Source organism: Heloderma suspectum, chromosome 1, assembly GCF_057233095.1.
Source record: "Heloderma suspectum isolate Gila_16-S chromosome 1, 16-S_ref, whole genome shotgun sequence".
Classification (NCBI taxonomy): domain Eukaryota; kingdom Metazoa; phylum Chordata; class Lepidosauria; order Squamata; family Helodermatidae; genus Heloderma; species Heloderma suspectum.
In genome coordinates this window covers 181,761,744-181,787,203 of record NC_139458.1, presented here as the reverse complement: position 1 = coordinate 181,787,203, position 25,460 = coordinate 181,761,744, and the positions used below count along the sequence as shown (strand labels likewise).

Genomic DNA, 25,460 nt, shown 5'->3' with positions numbered 1-25,460 from the left:
GAGACCCACCAGGCTCCCTGTCTTCCCTTCTTCTGACTTCCTCATTTCTTGCTTACTGGTGGATAGTGAAGACTTTTCAACTCAAGCTAGCTTTTAACATGATAGCCATCTTCAAATATTTGAAAAGCTAGAGAGCAGGACCCAAACCGACAGGTTTAAATGACAAGAAAGGGGACATTAGGAAGAATGTTCTGACAGTATGAGCTGTTCGACAATGGAACAGCCTGCCCCAGAAGGTGAAGGACTCTTCTTCGTTAGAGGTTTTTAAGCAGAAGTTGGATGGCCACCTATTGGAGATGCTGTAGTAGCGGGTTTCTTGCATGGGCAGGGTGTTGGACTAGATGGCCTTGGGTCCCCTTCTAACTCTATGATTCTAATCAGTGACCTGCAAGGCTGGTCCAAACCATTTTTCTGCCTGAGCTAATGGACAAGATGATGCCCTACCTCCTATGTGTAGAAGCTGACCAGACTGGCAGTTAAATCTTACTTCAACACTGATGACAGGATAGCATCCTTGACTTCACCCGAGGGCAACAGGCTAACTTAGGGGGTGCAGGGCAGCCTGCATGTCATGGACAGTTCTGTCCTCCTCTGGCCACCTGCTGCATGAGGCAGCCACTCTGCCTAATGGTTGGACAGCTCTGCTGTTTTACGATGTTTCTGCTGAAGTTTTAGTACTGCTGGATCTTGTAGCACTTTGCTTTACACTGAATGTGATGTTTTATTGCTGTATTTTTGTTACATTGAGCTGTAGTCCACTTTGCTTTTCTGTTAAGATAATAATGAGAGTATAAATATTGAACATATAAGTATGGATATAAAACAAACTAAACTTCAAAGCAGGGGGACTTAAGACTGGGGCTTGATGGCAGTAATTCACCTGGCTATATTCAGCAAACCAGTTAGCTGTTAGGCTTACAAGCAGACAGTGATGAAAACAATTGAGCGCAGTTTCACTTTGTATGTAATAGGTTGTTGGCACTGATGCTTTGGTGTTTTGTATTGTCTGGAGGGAGTGGGTAGCAGGAGGATGAAGTTCCAAGGAAAGCTGAGCTCACCCTGACTCAAGCTCACCCTTTCCATATTGATGCCCTTGCAAGGATCAAGTAGTTGTAGCAGACTCAGCTGCACGTTACAATTTATGCGTGATTTATTTCAGTTGGTCTTCGCAGATTTAAAAAATTGTGTTTGCCTTCCTGGCTCACCATTTTTCCAGCCTAAAGATCATAGGTTTTATTTGATTATATTTTGGTACTCTGTTAAAGTCGACTGGGTCACCTTGCACTGCACATCTATTTAGTATTTGCTCATTTCTTTTAACATGTTCATTTCACTCCACTGTGAAAAGTTAATGCCATCTTTTATCTTTCACTGACTGGATGTCAAAGGACGTAGCATTAATAGAAGCCAGGCACCTCTAATATAGTTTCATGAATGGCCTTTTGAAAAACCCACCTACAATCCCCCAAAGAACATAAAATCTGCAGGAGAGTGGTCGATCTGGTCAGATAATTCTCATTCTGTGTAAACAGCATATACTTTATGCAATGCAAATTTGATCTGGACTAGGCATTCTTCCTGTCCTCCCTCCCCTGACAGCTGGGATAACTAAGAACAGAGGAACACATGTGGCTGTATCAAAGGATTACTACCCTAATGCTAAACACAGCTATGTTCTGATCCACCACTTATGGATATGGGAGTTCCTATTTACGCTTGGACTTTTCCTGCCCGCAGTGTTTGTGTGGACTAATACAAGTCCCTCCACTGAAATGAGTTCCGCTGAAACAAAGCACACTTACTTTTCTCTGGATTGCACCCACTTGAGCTTGGATTGTAGGTATGAATCGTATCTCCACTTTTACTATGCAAATGCCTCTTTGTTAAAGATAGCCTCTACACTACCAGGAATATGGTTGTTAAAATGTTTTTGTGTTTTCCCCTCATTAGCCCGCCTGGTCATTCTGTATCAGTAGTCTTCAGCTGTTTTGGACCTGGGACACAACTTTAGCCCCAAACCACATTTGGGGACCCACTTCTTAATTTTTACTATATATTTCAGTGATCATAAGAACATAAGAAGAGCCCTACTGGATCAGACCATCTTCCTGTTACCTACAGTGGTCAACCAGGTGCCTATGAGAAACCCAAAAGAAGGACATAAATGCAATAGAAAACTGCCGCTGTCATTCCCCAGCACGGCCAGCCCTACCATTAGGCCAAGGGAGGGAGCAGCCTCCAGCAGCAGGCGCTGAGGGTTGAGAAGGAAGCAGAACTGTGTGTGTCACACAGTCTGCCCTGCACTCCCTAATCTAGCCAGCTGCCCTCAGGTGCAGCAGAGGATGCTGTTCCGTTGCCAGCATTGAAGTTAAGCTACCAGCGTGGTCAGCCTTTGTACGTGGAATGGGTGAGGCACCATCTTGTCCTTCGCCTCAGGCAGCTACATGCCTTGCGCTTGCCCTATTCCCCAGCAACTGGTATTCAGACACATGTTGCCTTCGATTCTGGAGGCAGCATATTGTCATCATAACTAGTAGCCATTGATAGCCTTATCCTCCATGAATTTGTCTAATATCCCTCTTTTAAAGCCATCTAAATTGATGGCCACCACATCCTGTGGTAGCGAATTCCATAGTTTAACTATGTGCTGTGTGAAGAAGTCGTTCCTTTTATCTGTCCTGAATCCCCCACCAGTCAGCTTCATGGGGTGGCCCTGGGTCCTAGTATTATGAGGGGGGATTACTCCCTCTCCACTTTCTCCACAACATTATGTTTTAAATCTCTATAATGTCCTCCCATAGTAGCCTTCTTTCTTAAACAAAAATGTTTTAAAAGAGCCCAAAGTTGTAACCTTTCCTCATAGGAGAGGAAAGCTCCAGCGCTTTTTGCACCGTTTCCAGCTTTACAATATATTTTTTGAGAAGTTTGTTTTAGTTACCCTATATGTATAAGATGCTACATTCAAATGTAATAGTTGCCTTCCCCATCAATTTTAGAAGGCTAATCTTTTTATATTCAGATCAGTTAGTTCTGTAAATATTTTTTAAAAAATCCATAGATAGCTGTGTACTTCCAGAAAGCAAAGGCACCAGGTAAAATGGGTGTGCACAGAAGCCCAGATTTGACTGAGATCTTGCTTAGGTACTTTGGATAGCGGTACCTTTGACTCAGTGGCCTTCAGACTCAACCTATTCTGCTTTGAGTCTGAAGCGGAGCCTTGCGTCCAAAATCCAAAGCTTCAAATGCTTTCCCATTGGCTCTCATGGCAAAATGAACAAATGGTTATAACTTTTTATAAGTTGACAAAATTGAATGAAAGGCTGCCAAATTTCATACGATTAGGTAGAGGGGATTCTGTGCTAGGCACATTTACTTGAAGTGTTTTTTTAAAAAAATTTGTTTGTTTTAAGGAGAGACCTATAACTTAAAAGACAAAATCTTGGAAGAAGTTAATGAAATTTGGAGACATAGTTACCCCTTCTGAAGGTATGAAGCCTTCAAAATTTCAGACAGGTGCAGGAGTTTTTGTGCAAGGGGAGTCTTTAAAGCTGAGGGAGAAAGGATTCATGAAAATGGCATATAATGTAGAGGTGCTCCTAGAAAAAATAACCTACAACATTTCAGACCAATAGGTGCAGGTGTTAGGGAGTTATTGGAGAAGAGCATCCCAAATTTCAGACCATTAGGTACAAAGGTTCTGTGTTAGGCTCCTTTGTTTGAGGGGTGTGTGTGTGTGTGTTGTGTTTTTGTTGTATTGTGTTTTTGGTTTCTGCTCAGATCTTTGATGAGGTAGGTGGATGACACTTGAGAAAATATATGGAACTGTATGCTATGTAGTGTTTGCACACACTATATGATATAAGGAACAGGAGCCTTTAAGATCAGGTTCTTTTTTAAAAAAAAGGGATTTCCTTCCAACTGTAGGTATATATGTGTACACACACTGTTAAAGTAGTGCTTGGTACAAATGTAAACTCTACTTGCTTGTAAAGCCCAGCGTGCCACCAGCACTCTACTCTTTCATGCGGGGATGGGGGTGGGGGGTCAGGTCCTTCCAGCTCTTTGTTTCAGAGTCCTGGGAAGTCTAGCTCATGGCTGTAGCTTTACATCACAAAAGCAACTGTGCAACTGTACATCGAAACCCCTCCCTGCTTGCAAAGCTCTCAGAGAGCTCCTCCGCCTATGTTCTTTCAGGCAGAGACAGGGTGACCGCCTTGCTCTCTGTTTCAGAGCGAGAAGCCCAGGTCATTTTTTTTTTACCTGGGTTTCTCGCCCAGGTCAAGACCAGTTCTCTCCCCACCTGCCCCTGCTGCTCTGCATGGATTCCATGGTGCCCTGTTACAAGTTGCAAGCATGCACCAACCTTTAGCAGGAAGGTAGCATGTGCCCTGCCCTCCCTGCAGAGAGAAAGCGCTGGGGAGAGCTTGACTCAGGTTGGGGACTTGGTGGAACGTCACATACCTGCTTGGGGAGTTGGTATTGGCAGCCCACTGCTGAACCGGCAGCAGCAGCTACCGGCATCTCCTAGTTAGTGCTGGCTTTCAAGCCATTCTTGGTAGCCCTGAGCACTTCATCATGTATGACTTCATAGTAATTTTTTTTTTTTTTAAGAATTACTAGAATTTCGGGGGCCGTGGGAGATAGAGCTACTCATATTTTTGTTCGACACATCTGGCAGTTTACCTAAACTTGTATGTTTTGAGCAGCTTCAATTTCATTATTTGCATGTATGAATTGGGCCTTAGTTATGGCCCTCAGTTATTCCTAATATGTATTGTATGTAGAAAGTGTTAGTTCATTCTGCATCTGTAGAAGTCTAAATCAGAGTTAGGTAATAAGTGCAATTAATTTGAGCTTAATTTTTTTTTTCTATTAGAAGTTCTTGTTATTACAAAGCACAAAATTAATATATTGTTTGGATATTTTCCCCCTTGAATTGCTATTTTCAACTATCTGATAAGGCTTATGACATGGCAGCACAGTTGTCTTTTGGCACTTTCCTGATAAGTGTGGGTAAGATCCTGCCTGCACTTCTGTATAATGTAGTTGTGAGGAGTTGAGGGAAAATTAATTGCTTGAGGAACCATTGACGATCTCTGTGTCTGACTATTGAGCTACTGGAATTCTGTCAGCCTTTATGATGGCAAGCTCCTCTAAAGTGAATTAGTTTAACTGACTCCTTAATTTCTTTATAAGCTATTATCTGAAACAGAAGGACATTTAGCCAATTTTTGGACAGTTGGCCTTTCTGGCATAATTCATGCTGTTCTGCCTTCTTTACTGTATTACCAAAATGACATGGCTTTTTCCTTGTTCTGATTCTGTGGTGTTTACATTTTAATAAGCCATTTCTTTCAACTGATTCAAATAGCCAGATGCAAATCTGATCACTCCGGGGGCCATACATGGAGAAGGTAGCAATGCCTGAAAGACATTGGATCAATTTATACTGGATTACATAATCTCATATGTAACAATTCATTGCATTAAGGGTTCTATCCTTAAAGGTGACCTAAATAGTAATATCAAATATATATTTTAAAATTGCATGAATGCAGTTTTTGGCCTTTAAGAGGAATTTTATTTATTTATTTATTTATTTAAAAGATTTATAAGCTGCCTTTGAGGGTAAACCCTTCCTTCGAAGTCAGCATACCAAAAACATGTTAAGCCATGAAACACAATAAAACAATGATCAAATCATGCTGAGCTCAGAGTGTAGACAGGTTGGTATGGGTGAAAGTGGTCCTTCAAGTAACCTGGACCCAAACCATGTAGGGCTTTAAAGGCCAATGCCAGCACTTTAAATTGGGCCCAGAAATGCACTGGCAATCAGTGTGGATGGTACAATGTAGGCATCATATGGTCCGACTGCCTAGCACCTACCAGTACTCAAGCGGCCGGTTTTGTACCAGTTGTACCAAATAGTCTTCAAAGGCAGCCCCATGTAGAATGCATTACAGTAATCTATTCTGGATGTCACTAGAGCATAGATAAGTGAAGCAAGGTCCATCCTCACTAGATGGAGTAACCACTCTAACCTGGTAAAAAGCAATCCTGGACAGCACTGCCACCTGAGCTTCCCCATTTAGTGCCGAGTCCAGGAGAACTCCCAAACTGCATGCCTATTCCTGTTAATAACCGTAATCCTGTTCTTTCCATATTACTTGATTCTTCGGTACTATTGCTGAGCCCATAAGGAGGTGAGCAAGATGATGTTGAGGCTTCCTTCTAACCCTGGAGCCGCAGAGGATGGGAGTGAATCCCATCCATTCCCCATCCCCAGAATTTGGATGACTGCAGTTTACTTCAGCTCTGTGCTTGCCAGGGGCAAGCCTAGACACATAACTAGCCTCTGCCTCCACAGCCAGCATCAAGTCTGGGCCACCAGTCAGGGCAACGAAACTTGGGGAGGCGTGTGGGCTCCCCTCTGCCCCTGATGGATGCTTCAAGCTCAGGCCACCAGTTGGATGCAGAGGCCAAGCAAGCCCACGCACCTTTGTCTCCCAGATCCAAGCCTGCCACGTGCATGGGAGTGCCCCCACATGTGCAGAACCAAGTGGAAACCTCCAGCCCTGAGAAGATTTATCTAGACCCATTTCAGTCGGGCTTCAGGCTTGGGCATGGGACAGAAACGGCCTTGGTTGCCTTGGTAGATGATATGAGGAGGGCTCTGGATAGGTGTGAATGCTCCTTCCTTGTTCTCCTCGACCTCTCAGCGGCTTTTGATACCGTTGACCATGGTATCCTCCTGGACCGCCTGGAGGGGTTGGGCATTGGAGATACCGTATTGCGGTGGTTCCGGTCCTTCCTCTCCGGCAGGTACCAGAGGGTAGCACTGGGAGAGGAGGTTTCGGACCCGTGGCCACTCACTTGTGAGGTGCCACAGGGTTCCATCCTCTCCCCGATGCTATTTAATATCTATGTGAAGCCGCTGGGGGCTATCATCAGGAGGTTTGGGGTGTGGTGTCATCAATATGCGGATGACACGCAGCTCTACCTCTCGTTCAAATCTTCACCAAGGTTGGCCGTAGAATCCCTGTCCAAATGTCTGGAGACAGTGAGTGGCTGGATGGGGAGGAATAAGCTGAAGCTGAACCCTGACAAGACCGAGGTACTTTTGGTGGGAGACAAGAGGAGGCTGGGGGATGTTGACCTGGTGTTGAATGGGGTACGGCTACCCTTGAAAGACCAGGTCCGCAGCCTGGGGTCATTTTGGACTCCCAGCTGTCCATGCAGGCTCAGGTGTCAGCTGTGAGCCGGACAGCGCTGTATCAACTCCATCTGATATGGTGGCTGTGCCCCTTCCTTCCCGCCCATCTGCTCCCATCGGTAGTACATGCCCTGGTCTCCTCTCGTTTAGACTACTGTAATGCGCTTTACGTGGGGTTACTTTGAAGACGGTTTGGAAGCTGCAGCTGGTACAGAACGCGGCAGCTTGCCTGATTAAAGGCAGCCACCGGCGAGATCACATCACTCCAGTGCTGAAGGAGTTGCACTGGTTACCAGTTGTTTTCCAGGCCAAATTCAAGGTGTTGGTTTTGACCTTTAAAACCCTATATGGTTCTGGCCCAGCCTATCTTAAGGAGCGCCTCCAGCAACACCAGACAGGCCGCTTAACAAGATCAGCCTCAGATGCCCTTCTCTCTGTCCCATCAGCCAGGACAGCTAGATTGGTGGGGACGAGGGAGAGGGCCTTTTCTGTGGTGGCCCCCACTCTGTGGAACTCCCTCCCTAGGGAACTCCGCCATGCCCCCTCTTTAATGAGCTTCAGTCGTGCATTAAAAATGTGGTTGTTCAGGCAGGCATTTGGGGTGGGTTAGGGTATTTTAGAAAATGTTTTTATTGTAGAATTTTATTGTTTTAAACTGTTTTATTGTACGCTGTACATCGCCCAGAGTGGCTGGGTGACCAGCCAGATGGGCGATTAATAAATTTGATAATAAATAAATATAAATAAAGATTTGCTTGTGGGGGGATGCATGTGGGCCGCAGCGAGGATTGGTGGAATTTGCTTGCCTGCAGAATTCTGTTTACAGGATCCAAACAATAGTCTTCCTCTTCAGAGTGAGGACAGGAATTACAGGCTTTCATTTGCCTGTAATTCCTTGAGGGGCTTTTTTTTTTTTTGTACCCATCAACCTCTCATTTTATGCATTAAAAGTCTGGTTCAGCACCAGTCAAAATACGATTTGTGAGAACACCTCCAAATGCAATGGCTTGTACAAAAGTTTGCATTAGTAGCCGAGTACTAATGTGACGCTGGATTAGATAGAACCTAAATTGTGGGTTCTAGGACAGCCTTCGCCAACATGACGCCCTCCTGATGTGTTGGATTGCAAGTCCTATAATTCCCAGCCAGAAAGCCCATTGGCCATGCTGGCTGGGAATTATGGGGCTTACAGCCCAACACATCTGGAGAGCATCCGGCTGGTGAAGGCTGCTCTAGGATCCGCACAGCCATTTAGCAGTAAGAAAACACTGAAAATATAGACCACAGCCAGTGTGGTGTAATGGTTTGAGGGATGGACTGGGACTGGGGAGAACCAGGTTCAAGTCCCCCTTCAGTCATGAAGCCCACTGGGTGACTTTGGGCCGGTCACAGACTCTCAGCTTAACCTATCTCACAGGGCTGTTGTGAAGATAAAATGGAGAGGAGAAGGATCATATATGCCAGCTTGTCTCCATAAAAGGCAGGCTATAAATGTAACAAAAATAAATGCAATAAAAATATATGCTGCATTATCTGGCCATATATTTCATAGATTAATGATTTGGTTTTTTTGCTGTTTCAACCATATTTTATATATTTCAGAGCATGTTATTCATGAACAGATTTTTTAAAACCTCTGTAGGGGTGGAGACCAGTTCTTTTGTGAACATCCAAAGAAAAGCATGTGATTTTTTTAAGGTACCCAATTTAGTTCAGTGCACAATAAATGGGCTTAAACATTTTATTTTCATTAGGGACCTAACTAAAAGCTCAGGGTAGCAAACCCCTCCTGTGGGCTGCTACAAGAGAAACAGGGCAGCATGTCATATAAATTAATGTGCCCTCTTACTCCCCAGAGGTCTGCCAACATTTTCCACTGAAGTACTCTCTTTCTGTTTTATGAACAGTGAATTCACCATGGCAAAGTAAACTATTCAACTTTGGATTGTAAATCTTTTAGTTACTCTTTATGTTGTGGTTGTGTTACATACTACATGACATCAAATGTGATGAAAATCGGGTTTCTGGAAGCAGGGTTTCTCATTTGTCTAAACCATTTTTTGCCAAACAACTTGGTTTTAGTATTTCTTTTATTGTAATGCTTCCATTTGCTTTTGGGTATGTCGGGAAACCATTTACACTTCCTTTTCCTGTGGATCAATATGAATTTTAATTTCAGTTAGCATTCTGTCTCAGTTATCACAATGCTTATAAATCTCTCCTTGTTTGACCTTGCCAATAACTTGCCTTTAGATTTTGGTAAAAGAATGTCCGTATCTGCATTATTATTTTTTTCTTACCTTGAGGCAAAGGCAGGTTCCTTCTCTCCCCTTCTTTGCGGTTGTACATCTTGACAGATGCTTGCTAAGTGCTGCAATAGAGCTGCAAGTGTACAGTAAACTTCAAAGACCATTTGATAGTGGGTTTCCACCGTCTTCTAAATGTCACAACACTGCTTCACTGAATTGCTTTTTCACATGTGCTATATTAATAACTTGCTTGCAGAGGAGGTCTTCTGCAGAAAGTTGGGTTTGGGCTTTAAATGAATGAGAATGATTAGCTTAAAAGTTAATATGCGGTAGTCAGAATAAAACTTATGAAGTCGGTCAGTTTCCTTTTTAATACTGCATTTTCACAAGGCCACTTTGTGCAAACATTTTACTCCTCTTAGTACACAGCAATTATATTGTTTCCTGCTTGCCTTCTCTAGTTGAAAGCACCCTGTACTAAGTTTTTTTGCACTTTCGCATTGCTAACTTTTATATGCGGTCTGCTTCTCTATCTCTGTCATGCTAGTATTCTAGATAAATATGTATACGTATTGGGCATATCCAGCAAAAGTTAAGCACTTTGTTTCATTGATTCCAATGGAAAAGTTAAGAACAAGTAAATAAAAATGTACTGGTTCTGTCCATGAGCCATTGAAAATATTAAACACGTTATTGAGTTATGGGTGTTTGGGGGAGGGTGTTAAACATACACTGCAAATTTCCCCCTGATAAATCTTTATAAAAACATAGCCAACTCCATGGATTAAATACATGTATTATAACTGGAAACAATAAAATGATATAAGATTGAAAGAGACACAACGAAATTCTTTCACAAGTACATAGACTGGCACAAATACTAAAAAGTGTCCTTATTATAGCAAAAAGACATGTGAATCCATATATATTTGTTTAGCTTTGGCCAAAGCCAGTGTGAACATTGCCACTTTGTGAATGATCTTGTCATTGTTATTTGTAAACAGGAAGTTAATTTTCTGTAAATTTGACCAGTGCTCTTGTCCTTTCAGCAACTCTGGAAGAAATCTATCTCTTACAGAGCGGGTTATGGGGCAGCGAAAGAGGTACATGCTTATATCTCTCCCATTGCAATCAATGTTAACTTTGGCAGGATTGTGCTCATTATGTAGAGCTTCTATGCATTTTACAGACTTCTAGAAATACATTCTACATTTTATATATTTCCTCCTTTGAATTTAATATAGAAAGATCTTCAGTGTGAAGTTGTGGGATGTGAACGACACAAAATGGGTGTTACTGAAGAGGGAAAGGCATGGGGAGAGAGTGAGGCTCAGGGGTCTGGCAGGACTAAGTGGCAGAAGTGTTGTAAAGGAATGATGATGACCTGAGAGTGTGTGGGATGAAAAGATTGGTATAATATAATGAAGTAGAGAAGTTTCATGAAATGTGTATGGGGGTGGGGTGGGGAAAGTACATCAAGTTTCCAGTATAGCAACATCTATTTTATCATTGAAAAATTGCAAGTAGCCATGTTGGTCTATTAGATAAAATGCCAAAGCCACAGGAAGGTAATACATTTCCTGGGAATGAACCAACTAAAATCTCACTAGTGAGCAAGCTTTTGAGTTCTCCAGAACTGATCTGCAGGCTGGATGTTAAGTATCCTAAACCTTGAACAACACTTAGGGTGTATCTCTACAAATTAATTGGAAAGTTCCCCAAGGATGTATGTTAATAGTGATTTTATACAGTGGTATTCACTCTTCTAAGCATCCTTGCCACAGTAGAGTTTGCACTGGCTAAAGTTAATTGGAAAAAATAGGACTAGTTTACATAGGTTCATCAATTTATAGCGTCTTCTCATCTGATGATTCTGAGCCTATTGCATGAACTTTCTCTGTTGAGAAATGTTGTGTTTCAGCTGATACTGGGTCACAGGAAAGCTCAATATATGGTTATTAAGCTGTGATCTCTGATTCTCACATGCAAGTTGTCATTTGCAACACCAAACAACTGAAATGCACATATGAGCCTGTCCTTAGTAATGTTGTATCAAATTGTATTAGCTTTACTTTCTTTTTTGGTTGCTCTTTGCTGTCTTGATTATCACAACAGAAAAGCAGGATACACATTCTCAATTGCATGAATAAATGAATATTCCCTCTGTTAAGTTGGTAATAATGCTTGCCCCAGCTGTAGGGAGGGGAGGAAATTTGTATGGTTGCATGAGAATTTTGTTTCTGCTCAGAAAACATTCAAATAAGCCCTGTTTACAACCCCAAACATGGACATGTCCGCACGTTTCCAAACTTGCGAGCCCATTAAAAAAATACGCATTTTTGAGAAAAAAAATGTATATTTCACACTTTATTGAATGGGGAAGAGTGTGCATTTTGGGTGCATTTGGGGAAAAATCGTGCATTTTCCCCAAATCGAAGATCCCTCCCACCCATCCCCGGCTTGTGTTCAGGAATGTGAACGAGGCAAACTGAGCTTCAAGGTGGAATTCGGAAAACTTTGACAAGCTTGAGCATTACATGGTCACCCATCCCTAGAAATTTGTTCAGTTTACATTTAAATGTGACCCTAGCTAATTCATGCTTCCAACACCACTATGTGAACCAAAATACAGTTATTGTTTGGTACTCACACTTCTCTAGATGTGGTGAGGCGGTTCTCTGATCAAAAACATGTAGTCAAAATCCAGATATTAGGTGAAAGTATGCACAAAAATATATGTATAAGTGAAAATAATGTATGAAAATGCATTATATTAGGGGAAATTGCTTGCAAAAATATGTATATTAAGTAAAAATGTATGCAAATACATGTATTTGGAGAAATATGCATGGAAATGCATATGAATTTTCACACAGACTTTAAGAATTGATGTCGAAAGGGGATGGGACTTAGTGAAGGTTGGAAAAATGAGAAACTGAAATTGACAGATTCAGCCATTGCTACCCAGTCAGCACAATATTTGGCAGTGAATTCTCCTTGACAAAATAGGTGACTATGATAGTGTTTTTCTCTATGCTCTTTCATCTTCTGTAAAGCTTAGTGGTTTTACTTCAGATGTGGAATATGCCTGAATGGTGCCTCTTACCATTGGGGAAGATGATGAGGTAGGTGTGTCTGTGGTATTGAATAGCTCTAACTGCCGCAACTGATTCTCTGGCTGAAAACCTACATGTTATCAAATATAAATAAGGTTTTCATTCCTATCGCCCCCAACAAGACCCTGCCATATAACAGTTTTTTAAAAGTATGTGTTGGGGACTGGGGGTGGGGGGTTGGCTGAAATTGGCCAGACTCAGAGGCTGCTTGTGAAATGGTTCAGTCAATTTCACCAGTCCATCACCTTATACAGAAGTAGAGGAAAGGGCTGCAGTTTGTCTTAGGAAAACAGATCCAACAGGCTTTTCCCGCCAGTATGATGTGATGAGAAGCCTCAGATTACTAATACAGGATTGGAGTGATGGCACCATAGCAGAAGGGGGGAAAACACTCCCATTGCTACACAGAAGTAATGATTTGTATCCAACCAGTGAAAGAGAGAGAGAGAGAGAGAGAGAGAGAACAGAGCCAGAGAAGCTCTCTTCATATCTTCTTCTTCACAAGTTAAGAGAATGCATGAGGAGAGGGGCAATCCACCCTTCCCCCCTCTGTTGTCCCATCCGTCACCCTGTATGCATGGAGGGTGATGGTCTGAACAAGAGAACCTCCTGTACCCATGGAGGCTCGCCATACAATTAAGAACCCTGGAAAATCCTGTACCTGTTCTCCTGTTCAGACCATCACCCTCCTCAGGTACAGGGGACAGATGCAATGATGGAGAGGAGTGGAGCTGAAACACTCCTCTCCTCACACATTCTTTTAACATGCAAAGAAGAATGGATGAAGAGGACTAGAGCCACAGTAGGAACCGGTGGAGGCTGGTGGCTCTGATGTCAGTGGGGCTGTAACTCCACTCTGGGTTTCACTCAGAACTCTAAAGGAGCTATCCAAGTTGCTGAACTCTAGCACCAGAATGGGTTCAGCAGCTTGGATAGCTCCTTTAGAGTTCTGTCTGAAACCCAGAGTGGATTTACAGCCCCACTGCTGTCGGAACCACCAGCCTCCACTGTTAGGAACCTAGGTAGAAGTCTTATACTGGTTCAGTCCACTGGTCCATCTAACCCACGTTGTTTATCCTGAATGTCAATAGCTCTCCCAAGGATTGAACCTGGGGCCTTCTGCATGTGCTCTACCACTGAGTATGGCCTTCCCATGTTGCGTTTCCAAAGCAGAAAAAATGCAGCAAGGTGCTGTAACATGTTCCAAAAGTGATGCAAGTGGTTGGTGGACTGATGTGTTCACCTGAAGAGTAAGCTTACTCTCTTTCTTTTTGCTCCCCCCGCCCCCGCTCCCAGTCCAGATAACAGGCAACATGCAAATTTCAAGACTGGGATAGAATTTAAGTGATGAACAGAACATTTAATTTGGAAGTTGATTCTGATGGTGGTACTCAGATATAAAATTGTAGATGCAAACATGAGCAAGGTCGCTTAACTTTGAATATTTACAAATTAACCATTGTTGATCAGCCTTGTGTGGTTAAAAATGCAGAGGAAATGGATTTTCCCACTCTGTTGATCCATGCTTTAGAAAAACCAGTCTATACATATTCTGTGATCATGATTGTAATGACATACCGAAGGGTGGTGGTGGTTCTCCCCACCCCAGATTAATTGCACTCAGTGTGTGATATTGTGAATGCTAAAGTCCATCCTGACTAGCATTATGTTAAATACTAAATGTCCTGTCTACACTGCAATTTTAATATGTTCTGACTAACACATTTTAGATCTGAGAGCTCCAGTTGAGGTCAGGGGGCTCGACATCCTGTTAAGTAAATGTTAAAGGATTCAGTACATGATGCCTGCGAATTCCGGAATTGTAGCAATTAAAGCATTATACAAGGGGATTTTAGTGAAATATAAAACCTGTTGCTTTCAGATATCAAAAGAGATTTTAATAACCTTTCCTTTAGAATGGCTGTAGCCATTCCGTGAAAGTTATTTTCCAGGGGGAGGGGAAAAAATAAAAATACAATGCAAAATTCTGCTGGGACCATTACTGAATAGTTGGTTGTACTTTGTCAGAAATGAATGTGAACAATGAGAGAAAATTCCCAAACTATCAAAATATGGGATAGTGAGGGGAGGTTTAATGTGCTAATGTGATGACAAAAAAGAAATGAAATAGTTTAAAATGTAATATTGTAAGATATAATTTGAACATTTTTGTAAGCAATAAAAAAAGACACTAGTTAATACAATACCCCTCTTCCTCACTGAGCTAGAAAAGAATCACTGTGAAGTCCCTTCTGAACAGTTACGTAATGTTTATTTGATTATATTAGGAGGATCGCACTCCAATCTTTCATCAAGAAGGGGAGAAAACATTTTCACTGCTCAAAACATGATTTCATTGGCCATTTGAATCACTAGGTACATGCTCTAACTGGGCTAAAAAAAGAAAATCAAAAATCAAAATGTGGCACCAGGAAATGCAAACCTTGCACCAAAAAAGGCAGAATCTTGCAATCTGTAGAAATAATGCAAACCAAGTTTGCAATGGTACTACTTTTCATTATTTTGCATAGTTTATTCAGATCTTGTTAGTCAAAGGAAAGGGAAAGAACCAGTGTCCCTACCCAATGGAAAAGCTAGTCTTGCTAGTGCCCCTTGGGGTTTCTGAAGTGGAGAGCTAAGCAGCCAACTGCAGGAGAAGCCAATGCCAGGGCTCACTTGTTCAAGATTAAAATGGGAGAAAAGGCTCCGGCAGAAACCCATTTTCATGCAAAGGCAAACTGAGGCACACAGGCTAGTCACTTGGCAAAGATCCTGATTGCAAGGGAGAAGAAGGGTCTGATGCCCACGACATCACGACAAGCGCTCATTTGAACCACATTTTTCTTTCTTCTCCAGCAATTGGTTTTCTAATTTTGTGATTTTTAGGCTGCTGAATTCTGTATCCAACATCAAAGAGCCCTTGAATGGAATAGTTTAGTTCTGAATGCTTAGTTGTTAAATATTGTAGAAGGCCATTAGAAGGGGTGGGGGTAAGGGAATGAAGCTGATTGCTCACTTTGATGATATATGCCTGGACATGTTTAATAATAGCTAGTATAACTTGCACAATGCTTGTATTTGTATTGCCAATTATAAGAGCAATTATTAGGAAGAGTTCTTCCATAACCAAGCACACTTGCAAGGAAGATGCCTTTCATCCCTTTACTGTTGCTACTACATGTGGTGGATGATAACTGCTATAGAGGGCTGGTTCTAATGTAAAGTTATCCACTAGGATATTCTCATGTTCATGTACCATTCTGTACAGTCAAATGTAAAACTTTGCATCTTTCTCAGTGTTATGCATGCATAGTCACTGCTAAATTCTTACCTGGTATAACATTGTGAGTTTAGCTGCATTTTGAACATTTCTATGCACAAATGCTTCCTAGAGATTAAATAGAGACATCTGGATTTTTAGCTTTCAAATCAACACCTGTTACTGACACCAAGCATGGGTCAGGGAGGGATGTGATGCCCTCCAGTTGATCAGACACACAAATCTTAAATAAATATAAATGTTATTTATGGTTTCTGCAATTCTCTTTGATTCTACTTGGTTTCTTTGGGCACCCAAATTAAAATATAATAACTGCATGCTGCCCTCATACATGCGTCTGATGGTGGGCAAAGGTGGTAGCAGGAGCAGATATTTTTAAAAAGGGAGGGGAAATGGGAACTCCCACATTAATCTGCAAAAAAAAAAAAAAAAAAAAGGCATCACAACTATTTATTTATTTAATTTGTATGCTGCCTTTCTACCAAAAAAAGCCCCTCAAGGTGGCTTACAGAACCAATTACAATGGATTAAAACAATACATTAAAATGCAATAAAAACATAATTATGGAAAAATATTATTAAAAATAGTACCCAACCCAACAGACCCACTTACAGGCCAAAGGCCTTCTTAAATAAAGAGGTATTTGCCTGCCAGCAGAAGGACAGCAGAGAGGGAGTAAGCTTAGCCTCCCATGGGAAGGAGTTCCATAGCCTGGGCGTGGCCACTGAAAAGACCCTCTCTTAGGTCACCACTAAATGCACCTCTTCAGGTGGTGGTCTCAAAAGAAGACCTCCAGGTGATCTTAGGAACTGGGCAGGTTTTTATGAGAGAAGGTAGTCTTTCAGGTAGCCTGGTCCCAAGCCATACAGGGCTTTGTAACCAGCACTTTGAATTCTGCCTGGAAACAGACTGGTAGCCAGTGAAACTGTTGTAACAAGGGAGTCACATGCTCCCTGTATCCAGCCCTGGTCAATAATCTGGCCCAGCATTCTGGACAAGCCAAAGTTTCTGAACAGTTTTTGAAGGAAGTCCCACATAGAGCACATTACAGTAGTCCAAAAGGGATGTAACTAAGGCATGTCTGACCATGGTCATATCAGATGTCTCTAGGAATGGGCACAGTTGGCACACTATCCTCAGCATTGCAAACGCACTCCTGGGCACTGCTGAGGACTGGATATCAAGATTCAGGGCTGAGCCCAGGAGCACATCCTGTCAGGGTGGACACTGAGCCCATAGAATCCAAGAGTAGTTCTGATTCTGAGGAAGAGCAGTCGCTCCTGGGAGAGGAGCGCGCTCATCCTTCCCAGGGCCAACAGCTGGCAGAGATTCCTCCCACCGGCATTCCTGGCATAGATAGCAGTCCCGGGAGTGAGAGAGCGCGGGAAGAAGACTTGCTGGACACGCGACCGACACAGGGAGTGGCGCCAAATGGAGGGCGCGGAAAGGAGGCGTAGTGCCCGGTTGGCGCGCAAACAACAGTTGCGCCCAGAGGATCCAAGGGAAAAGGGGAGGGACTCTCCCTAGCCCATAAGTTCAGGGTCTGCCAGTCATTCTCCTTCAAACGGGGACCAACTGTTCCCACCTAGGGCATAGGTACTCTGCTGCTCATAGCTAGTTGCTAACAGTAGAGGTGTTAAGTTGTCAAGGAGGAATAAAGCTTTGAAAAGAATCCCTTTGTCTGTGTCTGGACTTGGCTACTGGATTAGACTGAAAGAGGCCACCAAGGAGCCCTTGACAGCTCCAAACTGCAAGCCTGAGTTTTAGGGGGGAGTGTAACCCCATCCAGCACAGGTTGAATCCCTATTCCCCGATCTGCCTTTCAACTGACCAAAAACAGTTCTGTCTTGTCTGGATTAAACTTCAATTTGTTTGCCCTCATCTAGTCTATTACCAACATCAGGCACTGATTTAGAGCCAGAACAGCTTCCTTGGATTTAGATGGAAAGGAGAGATAGAGTTGGGTGTCATCAACGTACTTGTGACACCAAAGCCCAAAACTCTGGACAATCTCTCACATATGTGTTAAATAGCATGGGGGGGGGGAGACAGAACCCTTAGGGACACCACAGGCCATTAACCACAGCATCAAACAGGAATCCCTTCTGAGGTATCTCAGAAGCACCACCTTCTGAGATCGCTGCTCCAAGAAGGACCACAGCTACCGTATAACAGGGCCTCCCAGTCCCATCTCAGACAGATGCCTCAGAAGGATGCCATGCTTGTTGGCACTGAAAGCTGCCGAAAGGTTCAGCAGAACTAACAGAGATACACAGGGATACACAGAACTAACAGAGATACACACACAACCTTTCCTGTTCCTGGCATAGATCCTCCACCAAAGCGACCAAAACAGTCTCTGTCCTGCAACTAGGTCTGAAGCCAGATTGAAATGGGTCTACATAATCCATCTCACCCAGAAATACTGGAGCTGGGAAGCCACCACGCGCTCCAGCACCTTGCCCAAGAATAGAATATTGGAGATTGGCCAGAAATTATCCAGTATAGTAGGGCTCAGGGAGGGCCTTCTTTAAAAAGGGTCTTACCACCACCTCTATTAGGCAAGATGGAATTACACCTTGCTATAAAGAGGCATTCAACACTGCCCTTACCCACTCAGTCATCCCGCCCCCCCCACCCCAGCTGCTTTTATAAGCCAGGAAGGGCAAGGGTCCAGCACACAAGTGGTAGGCCTCACATCTCCAAGGAACCTGTGCACATCCTCAGGCTGTACAAATTAAAAAGTATTGTTTATAGCTGGACAAGCAGGAGCCAAACTGTATCCACCAGACTGTATCAGCTATGGCATCCAAGGCAGAACGGATATGATTCAATTTCAGTGCAATTTCTTCACCACCCTCATTGCCATAGAGCAGGCTTTGCAATGAGCTCTAGCCCATGTGCAATCAAATATGTTCTGAGTTTTCTGCCAATGTTTCTGCCAACAACATCCCACTTGTTTCATCACCTGCAACACCCTGGAAAACCAGGGGGCTTGTTGGGCTCAACTCTGTGGGAGAGGCACATAGGAGTGATTGTGTCAACCACCTGTGCCATTTCTCCATTCAAAAGATCAATTAAGGCTTCAAAAGAATCACCTGCTGAGGTGACAGGAAGATCCCCAAGATCCATCAGAAAACCATCTGGATCAATCAGTCTCCTGGGGCAAGCCATTTTAACACAGCTATGCAAAACATTTCTTTAAAAACAGTCCAGGTATGTTTGGACAGTGAACCAAATTTCATATCTGATGCTACTCATTCACCAATGAAGATATTGGATTGTGTTTATGGAATATTACAGTGATGGTGGGTGCCAAGTTAACAAAGGACTGTTGTGTTTCAGAAAGATTTGTTGATTTTTACTGTGTCACTTTTACATGGTTACTGACTGTTTAATATGATTTTACATACAAATACTGTTCAGAGACACATTATGTAGCTTTTATCAGTCCACACACAAAAAGCATTAAAAAGAACTAACATGGCTGGAAATTCAATTTTTTCGCAGTCTCTCCAGCAAAATCCTTGTACAGCCTGTTTTTTAAAAGGACACTGTCAGTTAGAAAATGTTTGCACTTACTATGGCTATGAGAAATTACTCTACCTTAACATTTTATGTATAGGCAGTTTCACTATTTTGCTGATCATCAGCAACATTTCCTCTAACCTACGTGTGTAGGAACCTGAGAAGCTGAAATACCACAGATGAGCTCTACAAGGCCAAACGGATGAGGCAAACCATGAACTCCTGTTCTGTTGGTAAAAAGTGCCACTAGATTGAAATGCTCTGATTAGCTGGCTCTGACCATCTTCACTGTAGTACTCCATTAATCTGATACCGTTTCGCTAAGATTAAATGGAAAAAACGTTGTTGTTGTTGTTTGTATACTTCTTTAATGGGGAAGGGGAAATCTGGTAGAAAGCTGTCAGTAGTATTACAATTTACAAGGGATCTGGAATGATTTTTTTAAAAAAAATATGCACCAGAAGGTCTTCAGTGGGCTAGTCAGTGTGGTGAAATTTATCATATCCGAGGTTATTTCAGCTTTTGCTAGATCTGTGAGATATGATGTATCTTAGTAGAAATGCTAATCCCAGAAAATTATGATAAAAAGCTCATCCTGTTACCACGTAAACATGTGAACCGACAAACATTTACCATGTAAACATTGCACATGAAATTGGGCCTTTGCTCAGCACTGGCCAAGAATTACTGTTCATTCCCTATACAGTATGTTAACGTGAAATCCCATACTTCTCAATATTCCTGGATGCACTGTGCATGTGTGGCAACATCAAAACTGATGGTCTATAGCAGCTTTCTCCAATCTGGTAGCCTCCAGATATTTTGGTCTATAGAAGGAACTTGTGCTGCTAAGTGATGTCTTTGAGCATGGAGGTTCAACAGGCCTGATCTGGATCTATTTTGTGAGAGGCCTCAGTCTAGAATATTTTGTGCCCTGATCTGGTTCTGATGATCTGAAATTTGACACCATCATCTCTTATTTTCTTGGCATCCAGCTTGCTGTTAGGAACATAGGAAAGCTGTCTTATACTAGGTCATACTATTTGTGCATCTAACCCAGTACTACCAACTCTGACTGGCAGCGGCTCTCCAAGATCTCAGGGCTATCAGGTCTTTCGCATCACCTACGACTTGAGCCTTTCACAGGTAATGCCGTGGATTGAACCTGGGACCTTCTGCATGCAAAGCATGTGCTCTACCACTGAGCTACGGTACTTAACTGTATGCTCTCTTGGGTCTTTCTGTTCTTTGTCCCAATTGTGGTTTTTCACAAGCCATTTGCACGATACTACACTGAGCAGCATTTGGCCTACATACTCTTCAACCAGAGCCTTTCCTATCCTAGTAGATCTTGCACTGGACTTCACAGGAGGCTCGTTTTAGGACTTCATCATAGTTAAAAAAAATTCCAACATCATAGTTACAAAATACAACATAGTTAAACATTCCAACAAAAATTCATAGTTAAAAATTCCAACATCTCTCATTTTTGGAAGAATCCCAGAACTTTCTATATATGAAAGAGAGTGAGAGAGACTATTTTTATAAAGTATATAGTGTGGCTAACATGTTTTGTTTTCCTGCTGTGTGTGTTTGGTTCTGGAAGTCAATTCAGTTGGAAAGGAGAGACTGGTAGATACCCACCCACCCCCTGACCACAAGTCATCCAAACTAATAAGCTGGGAATGGAGCTTGACATTGTGAATTCAAGTAGATATATATATATATATGGGCGTTTGCTTACATGCCAGAACCATGTGTGGGAACAGTATGAAAACAGTATGAAAATGAAATTTTTCTATAAATGGGAATGCACATGTTTATCCTCAAACTCTGTAGTGTCTTTAGTATTTATTTGTTTATTTATTTATTTAGCGTTTATCCCTGGAAAGATTAGCAAGTCTGTGTGGATGTGAAGTGATGTGCATTTACAATGATGGGAATCAATAGTTCTTGCGATTTTAGAAAGCAGTGAGCACTGTCTCTCTTAGTTACCGCATGCTGGTGTGGCATGGTGTGTAAAATTACATGCCATGCCATGCCAGCTGGGAAGATAATGCATCTCAGTATTGTACAAATATATATTGCCGCTGACCTTTTCTATTATGACTTTTCCAGTATCTTTGATAAGCCAATTACAGCATTTTAAAGGTAAGACTGTAAACTCTACTATTGTATGTATTATATTGAGCTAATATATTCAACCCTTGGGAAGTTGTCCCTCCTTAGTGTCTCCTAATAAGTACTCAAGTACAGCTAGCATGACACATCCTCTTGATTTAAAAACCAGCAGCCACTGCTGAGACCCTGTAGAAATATTAGTTGCCAAATTGCAAGGCTAGAAATCATAATTATATAGATTACAAGTGGAGACCCACAAAAACTAGGGACATTTTTTGTTTGCAGTATTTATCCCTGTTTTCACATACACTTTGCCCATGCACTCAGTTCTACCTTCCTCCTTCTCCATACCACTTTGCCACAGCAGCTCACAGCCCCATCTGTCCTAATGCCCTTTATGTTGCCAATTTATTTGCTTACAATTTAGGGGTATGTGTACCCCACTTTTCAGCCGGAAACTCTCCCAGAGCAGCTTACAAATGAACAGAGTACAAGGCAGTCCCTGCCTTCAGGCTTAAAACCTAAAAAGACATGACACAAAAGGAACAAAGGCATGGGGAGGGAAAGGGAAAACAAGAAAGGGACCAATTCTTAATGTTGATACAGTTCTTATAATGAGCAGCTGTGATGGAAAAAGGCTGTTTACAGTTCAAAAACAGGCCTCAGCAGGCCTCTAAGAACTAGCCTGATGACAACACCTTCCTCCCAATGGCTGTAATGTAACTGGAAATTGTTGGTCTTACAGGGCCTACCTTAGCCTTCTGGGACCAAGTATTCATGAGCATTTGATGGTAACATAGCTATTGGCTGAGCCAATTTCTCTGACATGCATGCTTCTATGACATCATAGCAGATCAACCTAAGGCTAAACAGCTTTAGCCTGCATTTACCCTTAGGTGTTGTCCATTGTGTGTGTGACTTTGGGGGCAAACTAGTAACAGTCTTCTTCTAACAAATCAGTGTTGTCTGTTTTTGTGCAAATCTGCCTATGGTCTGAGATCATATGATAAGGCCCTTTTCCGGGTTTCTACTGCCAGCTGAGATTAGACAAGTGATGACTGGGGAAGGGCTTTTTCTGTAGCGGAACCCTATTTGTAGAATGTCCTTCCTAGGTCCATGCATCTGGCACCTACACTTATGATTTGTGGTGTCAAGTAAAAAAATGTACGGCTCTGAATGGTTTTGAACTTTGAATTTTAAATTTTTGAATTTTACCTAATTTGTTTTTACTTGCCGCTGTATGACTGGGGTTTTTGTAGTTGTGGCATAGTTTTATTTTATTTTTGTTTTGTTTTGCTTAACATTTTTATTTTCTATAAGTTGCCTTGAATGATTCTGGAAAGGTGAGATATAAATGTATTAAATAAACAATTGTGCTTTAATTTGACCTCTCATTCAGTTTTACATAACCATGGTAATGACCTAAAATGACGTGTATACTCTGTATAGGTGTTTTGGTGAAAAGAGGTCAGAAATAGATTCAAATTGCATGTGCCGTGCATGATCTCGACCAGTGCCTGGATGCAGTGGTGGGCTGGATGAGGGACAACCAACTGAAATTGAATTCTGGTAAGACAGAGGCTGTGTGGGTGGGCCATTCCTGGGTCAGAGAGTTGGGTATTTACCTGTCCTGGATTGGGTTGCACTCCTCCTACAATGACAGGTACGTCGTCTGAGTTTGGATTCATCTTTGTCCCTGAAGGCGCAACTGTACTCAGTGGCAAAGAACACCTATTACCAGCTTCAGCTGGTGTGACAACTACAGCCATTCCTGGACAGGGCTAACCTGGCCACAGTGATCCATGTACTGGTAACCTCAAGGTTGGATGACTGCAGTGCGCTTTATGTGGGGCTGCCCTTGAGATTGCTTTGAAAGATACAGCTAATGCAGCTAGATTGCTCAGCTAGATTGGCAACTAGATTGCTCAGTGGAGCAGCTAGATTGCTCAGTGGAGCGTCCTACTGCGCACACTAGGCTCCTGCGCTGAAAACTTTGTGTTGGCTGCCAATGAGTTACCAAGTCATGTTCAAAGTCAGTCAGATTTATTTGCTAAAAGCCACTGGTCATCACAAAATACAATGTCATCTGATTAAAAGACCATGTTCAAGGTGATATTGCTGGTTTATAAGCCTCTAAATAGCTCAGGGCCTGGTTATCTAAGAGAGCGCCTTCTCCCTTATAGGCTACCCTAGGCTTTATGTTTTGTGGGGGAGAGGCCTTGCTTACCATACTACAGCCTACTGATGTTCACTTGGAGAAGGGCCACGTGGAATGATCTCCCCACTGAGATCAGGCAGACTCCTAATGTGGAGTGTTTCTACTGACAACTTAAGTCACATCTGTTCGCCTGGGCAGTGTTCTGACCGCTACACTTGGTTATTTTAATGAGATACTTTATTGTTTTATTGATGGGCTTTATTATATTTTATTATTATTTTATTTTGTGGACTGCTTCGGGATTTTTTTTTTTAATGAAAAGCAGTATAAAATATTCATAAATAAAGTAACTCATGACTCGAGTGCTTCACATGTATGGCCAGTTATGTATTCATCTGAATTGCATCATGATTCTTCTTTTTAAAAAAGGTGGGGGGAGAAAGAGTACATAAATCAGCCCTTTGTGCATTCAGCCATATGAACAAAGACTTGGTATTACACATTATCTTAGGTGAATGTTGGCATGGGGTGTCCATAAGAATAGATGGGATGGCTTAGTATATTATTTGACCATGTATGTTAGTTGGCACAACAGTGCTATTCAGTAGAACATTCTAGGGAGGCAGAGAGAGACATTCAGCATTGTCCAAAGGCCTAGATACATTGAAGGTTGAATTGTAAAAAAAATAAAAAATATGAAAATAACCCAGCATATATTAAGAGCATAACTGTATATATCTCATACCTATAGGAATGCAGTAAACACAGGTCAGACAGGTGCCCTTTTAAATTTGTTTTTAAGCAAACTGATGTGTGTCTTTAGTACGCACACCTAGTAAATAGACCCACTGAAATCATAACAAGAGCCTTGCATAGTTGTTGAACTTGTGAGCTGGCCAGAAAAACAGGCGTTCTTGATACGTGATCACATGTGGTCCAAGATACTGGGGAAGAATAGGACTACCCCCCACCTCCTTTAATGGTACAATGTACATTTATATCTCAGGCTGAGTTCCAGTTAAGGGTCAGAATATCTGGAGGGATGATGCATACTGATGATGTTTCTGAGATTTTCATATACTTGTAAACATACAAATCAGGAAATAGGCAAAAGACAAGAGATTTGTTATGAGCAACACTAGTTACACAAACTTGGGGATGAGTCAGACGTACTGCTAAACCATAACTTAATATTGTTTGTATGAGCCACAGGCTCACAAGCTTCCTCCTCCCCTCCCCTTGAATGTGAAAGGAGGAAGCTAGAAGCTTCCAACCCTGCTTCACAGCAAACCATATTTAGTGATTTTGTCTAAACCCAGCAAACTATGATTTGCACAAATCATTAATCAACCCATGATTTGCCTCAGCACGTGTCAGCGTATGCCACTGCTATTTTGCATATGCAAAGTGTGTCCAGGTTCAGACATCACAGCAACCTCAACTCAGGTAGATTGGTGGTTGCACATGCAAAATCATAGAATAGTAGGGTTGGAAGGGGCCTATAAGACCATCGAGTCCAACCCCGAGTCCAATGGCAGTGGCATGCATCATTACAAACTGTAGGTTAAATAACCCACAATTTGCCAGCACTACACGCGAACGGGGCCATTGTGTGATTCTGGTTTGTGGGCAAACTTCCTCCCCTCTGCATGATGGAAGGGGAGGAAAGACCATGCTAAACTATCATTTAGCATTATATTTGAATGCTTCCTTACTCTGCATAGAAGCACTTTTTTTTAGTTTTTGTTCATCTGAATGTAATGCCAAACAGGTCTGGTTTCTGGTTTGTTGAAC

The 25,460-nt window shown here is 42.2% G+C and overlaps 1 protein-coding gene across 2 annotated transcripts in view; it reads left to right on the top strand.

Annotated features, from left to right (window-relative positions):
* FIGN (fidgetin, microtubule severing factor) overlaps window positions 1-25,460 on the top strand; it is a 164,182-nt gene that overhangs the window by 51,639 nt on the left and 87,083 nt on the right. The window contains exon 3 of one of the 2 annotated variants that reach the window (XM_084829681.1): window positions 10,512-10,565. The exons of the other annotated variant lie outside the window; for it this stretch is intronic. Coding sequence (XP_084685807.1) covers window positions 10,512-10,565 — 54 coding nt within the window. The remainder of the gene's footprint in view (window positions 1-10,511; window positions 10,566-25,460) is intronic. 2 annotated transcript variants of the gene reach the window in all.